This window comes from Penaeus japonicus, unplaced genomic scaffold (assembly GCF_977035675.1).
Source record: "Penaeus japonicus unplaced genomic scaffold, GWHDUDI00000001_assembly GWHDUDI00000031, whole genome shotgun sequence".
NCBI classification, from domain to species: domain Eukaryota; kingdom Metazoa; phylum Arthropoda; class Malacostraca; order Decapoda; family Penaeidae; genus Penaeus; species Penaeus japonicus.
The window spans coordinates 14,141,073-14,148,572 of NW_028234433.1; the positions used below are offsets into that span (position 1 = coordinate 14,141,073).

A 7,500-nucleotide genomic window follows, 5' to 3' on the forward strand; every position below is an offset into this window, starting at 1 on the left:
ATATACAAGTATATATGTATATATTTGTATATGTGTATATATATATATATATATATATATATATATATGCAAACATTCTACTAAAGGTACTTCGTGGCAAAAAGCGTGAAAACGGTCGAAAGAATCAAATCAGTCACGATACCACGACGGTGCCAAAGCCCCCCCCCCCACGCCATAAACCCCTTTCCCACCCACCCTACCCACCCCCGCCCACGCTGCCGCTTTTCGCACACTTTCCTCGGGGGTATCAGAGCGGAACGCCCACTCTGCCGCGTCTAAGCTCCCTGAGCGCTACTTCCTTCCACCTTGAGACCCCTTCCCTCCTCACGCCCGAGGAATGGGGAAGTACTCGCCAAAAGGATGGGTTTCATTTTCATTCACCTGCTTGGCGATTTGCGTGCGTGTAGATTTGCGTGCGTGTATGGGTGCATGTTTGAATGAGTGTGTGTGTGAGTTTGGACGTATACGTGCCTATGTACACGTGTGCATTCATATACATGAGCATAGACATGCACGCACGCACACACACACACACACACACACACACACACACACACACACACACACACACACACACACACACACACACACACACACACACACACACACACACACACACACACACACACACACACACACACACACACACACAAAGAGAAAAAGGATTAGCTAACATAGATTATCCTCACCCCAATCTTAGTCCCTCCTTGGGCTCACGTATATTTTACAAAACCTTACAGCTATATCAACATTTTGAAATATATACAAATGGCGGATACAGAGCATACAGAGTCACGTGTTTACATTTCCTGAGATAACATAATCTCTTACTTGAATATGTGACGTAAATATATGTTGCAAGACCTAATATGTTCCTGTTGTAAGGAATCTATCAGAATGTCAAGAAAAATATTTGTATTCAAAAGGACGTTGTATCATAAAGGATATTCATTCACATCTCAATACAGAGAAAGCGAGAGATAGATAGATAGATAAAGAGATAGATAGATAGAGAGAGAGAAGGAGAGAGAGAGAGAGAGGGAGAAGGAGTGGGAGAGGGAGAGAGAGAGAAAGAGAGAGAGAGAGTATATATCACGCAGACCAGATGATGTGCTGTATTTGACGTTTGACATAATTACATTTCTGAGAAAAGAAAGAGAGAAAGAGAGAGGGGGGGTTAGAGCGAGAAAGGGGGAGGGAGGGGGGGGGCAAGGGGGTGAACATATGTCTGCCAAATGCGCCTAACATCTGTGGCCTTACGCAGTACACTAACGCTTGTGGCGGTGATTGTGGCAGTGATATTAATGGCTGTGAACGCTTGATCGCATTAATCTCGCCTTTTAAATTCGCGAGTGGAATCAAAACAGATTTACAAACCGCATTCCCTCAGGCGGGGTAACTAGCTTGGGAAACGTGAAAGAGATATCTGGAAATGCTTTATATACACCTCTGCGGCGGTCTATGGAACGCGTCGTTTGTGGGAAAAGATTTGTGTGATCTGCATAAAGCTCTTTCTCTCACTCTCACTTCGCTTTCGTTCTCTCTCTCTCTCTCTCTCTCTCTCTCTCTCTCTCTCTCTCTCTCTCTCTCTCTCTCTCTCTCTCTCACTTCGCTTTCGTTCTCTCTCTCTCTCTCTCTCTCTCACTCTCACTTCGCTTTCGTTCTCTCTCTCTCTCTCTCTCTCTCTCTCTCTCTCTCTCTCTCTCTCTCTCTCTTATTCTCCCTCGCTCTGCCGCCTCTCTCCCTCTCTTCATTTTTCTTCCCCTGTCCCTTTTCCTGCCTCCCTCCATTTCCCATTTCTCTCTCCCTCTCCCTCCCCCTCTCCCTCTCCCTCTCTCTCTCCCTCCCCCTCCCTCTCTCCTTCCCCCTCCCTCTCCCCCACCTGGCATTCCCTCAGCGAAGCAACATCTCAATTTCAAATCCAGGAAGTTGGAGCAGCAGAGACTCGCAAGTAGGCGCAGAGGAGAGAACAGCCTAGGCCTATACATCAATCACCCAAACGAGAACGCAATTAATAAATGGTAATAAAATCCCGCTCACGTTTTTTTTTTTCTTTTATTTTCTTTTCTTCTTCCTACATGTTTTTTTTTTCTTTTTCTTAATCAGCCATTTAGACTGCGTAACCCCCGGAGTTATGGGGCCATTACCTGGGCGCTCATGACCAATTGGTATGCTAACCGACCGACCCTATTACGCGGCGCCGATTAATGGGATCGCGTCGCCCAGGGGATCGCCCTTGTTCAGGAACCAGGCATAACGGGGTGGGAATAGGGGGGGAGGTGGGGAATGGGCTGAGGGATGTGGGGAATAGGGGGAGGGAGGTGGGGAATAGGGGGAGGGAGGTGGGGAATTAGGGGGAGGGAGGTGGGGAATAGGGGGGAGGTGGGGAGGGAAGGAGGTGGGGAATAGGGGGGAGGTGGGGAGGGAAGGAGGTGGGGAATAGGGGAGGGAGGGAGGTGGGGAATGGAGGGAGAGGAGGAGGAGAGGGGGTTCCTGTACCCTATGCACGGCACGAGGTAGGGATGGGTTGATGGGGAAGTGGGAGAAAATTGTAGGGAGGAGGAAGGTAAGTGGGGCATGGAGGGAGGGAAGGAGAGGGTTCGAGATGGATGGGAAAGGGGGTTCCTGTGCCTGACTCACGGCACAGGAACCACCCATAACGAGGGAGGGAAAACCTAATGGGAAGGTGGGGGAGAAGCAGATAGGTGGGGCATGGAGTGGCAAGGAGAGGGTTCAAGATAGTCTAGAGGTGGAGGGGAGAGGCAGGTGGTAGCAGGGAAGGGGGGACGGCGAGAATTCAAGCACGCTTCGCCTTCAGGGCATTTCTTCGACCTGTTACTTGTCTTTATTTAGACCTTCATTTGCATGTACTATACGGTGAAATAATAATGATACTGATAATGATAATGATAATAATAATAATAATAAAATACATTTTAAATACTACTACTACTATTTCTACTACTACTAATGATAATAATCAAAATAACCATAATATTAAATAAAATACATTCTGAGGAACCATATACATAAGGAGAGAGCCTGGAGGGAAGGGCGCAGCGTGGAAAAGCCGGGGAGAAAGCCGCCTTGCCGAAGCTTCCGGTTCGATTCCCTTTCGCCAGGAGATCAATGGTCGAAGGAGGACAGCGAAGGGCATCCTGGCTCCCTCCCGCGGGCACGTTGCAGCGAGGAGTTGAGCCACTGTTGACTACTGCATTAACCTACATGCCACTATTGTTGCTAACGAGGAGCAGGGCGGGAAGGGGGATGGCCTGGGAGGGGGAGGGAGGGGGATAGGGGTAGGAAAGGAGGAGGAGAGGGGGGTGTTTGCCGTACCTCGCTGGCGCAATATGGCGAATCTGCGCCGTAATCTACGTCTCTCTCTCTCTCTCTCCCTCTCTCTCTCTCTCTCTCTCTTTCCTAACCTAAAACTTCTGTGTCATAATAAGAATAATCAGTTACACAAATAAAATGAAAATGACAGAAGTTACATGCGTAACAAAAAAATATTACAATCTATCTATCTACCTATCTGCACACACACTCTCACACACACACACACACACACACACACACACACACACACACACACACACACACACACACACACACACACTAACACACATCTCTCTCTCTCTCTCTCTCTCTCTCTCTCTCTCTCTCTCTCTATATATATATATATATATATATATATATATATATATATATATATAGAGAGAGAGAGAGAGAGAGAGAGAGAGAGAGAGAGAGAGAGAGAGACACAAATCTGTCCATCTTTAAACATATATATATATATAAATCATACACACATTCAGATGCAGAAAAAAAAGAAGCCAGATGCCAATTAATTACAATCCCCTTGCAGAACAATGCAACATGGGAACCTAAACCGCCTCAAACTGTTTCACTTGTTCCATTTAATTACATTCAAAGACGAACGGAAAATCCCTTTCGAATGACAAAAGGAAACAAAGAATGCAACGAGTCATGGTCATTGCAACCCATCGAACCTCATTCAGCAATTGCACAAAGGGGATGTGACGGCCACGGTGATGCGTATGTGAACGAAGAAAAAACTTTAGTCGCTCTGGTTGCATTAAATTCTAAGTAATGGAAGTAGTAGTGCAAAAATAATCAAAGTAACAATAGTAATTCTAGTAGTAGGCGTAATTGTAGAAATAGTAGTTGTTGTAGTAGTAGTAGTAGTAGTAATAGTAGTAGTAATAGTATAATATATGGAGATACATACATACACACATACATACATACATAGATAGATACATACATACATACATAAATACATACATACACACACACATACAAAAGTGAGCCCGGCGAACATCATGTTTCTCCTCTATCACAAGGCAGTGCCAAGTTTATAGAGAGTGCCAGAACAGCGGCGTGATCAGGCAGAAGCTCTTACGTTGTCCCGTAACTGCCGCATATGTCTTGCTGACACTGGTTCCTGATTGGGATGCTCCTTGTCACTCCTGATTCACGCTGGCGCTCCCCTCGTACTATTCCCCTCATACTCCTCCCTTCACACTTCTTCCCCTTCTACTTCTTTCTTCACACTTCCCTTCATTCTTCCCCTCACACCCATACTTTCACATTTCTTTCCTTCACACTCCACTTTTCGCACTCCTCCTTTTACATTTCTTCCCCTTATACTTCTTTCTTCATACTTCCCTTCATTCTTCCCCTCACACCCATACTTTCACATTTCTTTCCTTCATACTACACTTTTCACATTCCTCCCTTCATATCTCTTCCCCTCACATTCCTCCCTCCATACTCCTCTCTTCCCACTCATCCCCTCACTCTCCTCTCCTCTCCCTGAAGTAAGGTTCAACAAGCATTCTACTACATCACGAGGAGGCCAAGAAACGTGTTCTCAACATGTTGTATCATTTGTCTCGGTATTTACACTCACAACCAACCGCCTCACAAACGCCACCTCAACAAACACTTTCCTATCCTGGAAAACAGAAAACGAGGTGGAGGGAAAATAAGACACGTGATGGAAGGAAAACAAGTAATTGTATTTTTGTATTTTTCTTTTATTTTCATTCCTTTTAGGGGGAGAGGGGGGTGGGGGGCGTGGGAAGGGACGGTGCGATCTGGTAGGTAGGTAGTCCGTGTGTTGATGCTGCTGTCATCTCGTGTAAACCCTCATCTGCAACACCTGCCACTGAGTATGTGTGTATGTCGCATGCCAAGGAGCTATGATGGAGTGATGTGATTTATAAATAGACTTCATGACAGGTTTACCTAGACCGAGAGTAGTCGCTAACATGTTCTGGGAAACGAAGAAGATAGAAGAGGAGAGAATAAGATAAATCAATTAAAAAAAAGGTAGAGAGGAGATAGACAGGAAAAAAAGAAACACATAAAAACGGAGAAAAAAATTATATAAAAGGAAGTAAAAAAGGACTCGAGGACAGACGAAGGATTTTCGCACAAATCTCTTGACATCCTGATTGCTCCCTGCAGGACGCAATACCTGTCAAGGCAACAATGCAAGGTGAGGAAACGGATTGCTTTCATCACACCCTAAGAATCCTGGTCCGCCGCCTTCGATTCTGCTGCTGCCCTGCCTTCATCAGGATGCAGATGGATTTGTGATGCGGACATGTGATGCTTTCAATTTCTCTTCACTTTTTTTACATGCAGTCGTACATAGGGAATAGTTTTCATAAGGACGCACACACGCACATATACACTTTCTCTCTTATATTTTTCTCCCTCTCCCTCAACTCTCCTCCTCACATACTCCCTCCTTTTCCCTCCCTCCCTCCTTCCCTACCACCCTTCCACCCACCCTCCCTCCCTCCATCCCCTTCCCTCTCCCTCTCCCCCTCCCTCTCCCATTCCTTCTCCCTCTCTCTTTCCCTCTCTCTTTCCCTCTCCCTCTCCCATTCCTTCTCCCCCTCCCTCTCCCTCTCCCTCTCCCATTCCTTCTCCCTCCCCCTCCCTCTCATTACCTGTATTCTCTGCATCCGAGAAGTCAGCCGCCGGGGGGGAGAGGCACTGGGACAGCTTACGGCCCGAACTGCGGCTCCTGCGGCGGGTGCGGGCCGGCAGCGTCGCGGAGTGACCCACCATGTGCGGCATCTTGGAGGGACTGCGGCACTGGCACTCGCGGAGAAACGGGGGATTCTTGCTCAGCGTTGCGGCTTGGCACTGTGATGGCACCAAGGACAGGCGGGATAGGCACTGTTCATGTCAGATTTATTTTCTTTTCTTTCTTTCTTTTTCTGCTTCGTGTTTTTTTTCTCTCTCTCTCTTAGGATTTAATTTGTTTCACATTTGCTCTACATTATTGGGTTTCTGGTTTTAAAAGCTCTGTAGATTTGGGGAAACCACGTTATGCATTGGTAAAGTGGTGCTATATTTTGATAAAGATAACAACAACCACAATTTAATCAAAATCATAATAATAATAATAATAATGATAAACAATAATATAATAATATAAATAACACAAATAATAATAATAATAATAAAAACAATAATATAATAGTGATAATAATAAAAACAACAATATAATGATGACGGTGATGATAATAATAATAATAATAATAATGGCAATATCAACGATATTACTATCAATAACAACAACAATAATAATCATAGAAATATTGCAACTAATAAGAAAGAAGAGGCGGGGTCAGCGCGCACCTTCCCCAGCCCAGTCCGACAAGGCGACGGATGCTGCCCCGATCTCCCGCGCCGTGACAGTATCTCGGTGACATTCAGCATCCCGTCCGTTTGGCTTTCGTCACCCAGATAAACTTGACTAATATTTCGCAGAACCCTTCCGCCTCCATCAACGCCACGGGTGGTTGGAGCGGTAGCGAAATCCTGCGTCTAGATTGAGTGTTTGCTAGTGAGGGATTGAGTCACGTTCTTGTCAACCAGCTGGCTCGCTCGCCTCGCCTTGACACGTGCGTTCGGGTCTTTGTTCTTCGGCGTCTGTGTTTAGGGGAGTTTAGTGCCCTGCTATTATCCTTGTCCCCGATTTTTTTTCCTTTTTTGCTGTACTTCCAAAAAAGTTTAATGTCTTTTTGTTTCCTTTTCTTTTCATTAGATTTAGTACTTCAAACACTAGCTTCTCCTCCCTCAGTTCGATCAAATTTGCAGCAAAATTTCAAACTCTCATCGCTACCTAGCTAATAAGAACACACATTATCTGTATCCTTCTTTCCCTTCTATTCTGTTTCCTCTTCCTCTCTTCCTTCTACCCACCCTATTTCCCTTCCTCGTACTATCCACTCTCCCTGCTTTACTTCCACCCTTGCTACTTCCCTTTCTCCTATCCCCTTTTCCACTCAATTCCTGGTTGTATACCTCCCCGCAACTTCCCGTACGAACACGATCTGCATAACACCAGCTCCCCTTTTGCGCGGAAGCGGTGGGAAAATCCGGTTGAAAAGATCTCCGGTTCTCCCCCCCTTTCCCCCTTTCCCCTCCCCCTCCCCCGCAACAACCGGATTGCCT

General features: G+C 45.9%; 3 protein-coding genes across 6 annotated transcripts in view; all 3 read right to left on the reverse strand.

Annotated features, from left to right (window-relative positions):
* The window catches only part of LOC122267849 (uncharacterized), a 413,856-nt gene that overhangs the window by 121,365 nt on the left and 284,991 nt on the right, over positions 1–7,500 (reverse strand). The gene's annotated exons all lie outside the window — the stretch shown is intronic.
* The window catches only part of LOC122254150 (uncharacterized), a 95,802-nt gene that overhangs the window by 35,719 nt on the left and 52,583 nt on the right, over positions 1–7,500 (reverse strand). The gene's annotated exons all lie outside the window — the stretch shown is intronic.
* LOC122254149 (uncharacterized) overlaps positions 1–7,500 on the reverse strand; it is a 13,550-nt gene that overhangs the window by 3,515 nt on the left and 2,535 nt on the right. Inside the window, exon 2 of the mRNA XM_043017689.2 lies at positions 5,985–6,345. Coding sequence (XP_042873623.2) covers positions 5,985–6,114 — 130 coding nt within the window. The 5' untranslated portion in view covers positions 6,115–6,345. The remainder of the gene's footprint in view (positions 1–5,984; positions 6,346–7,500) is intronic.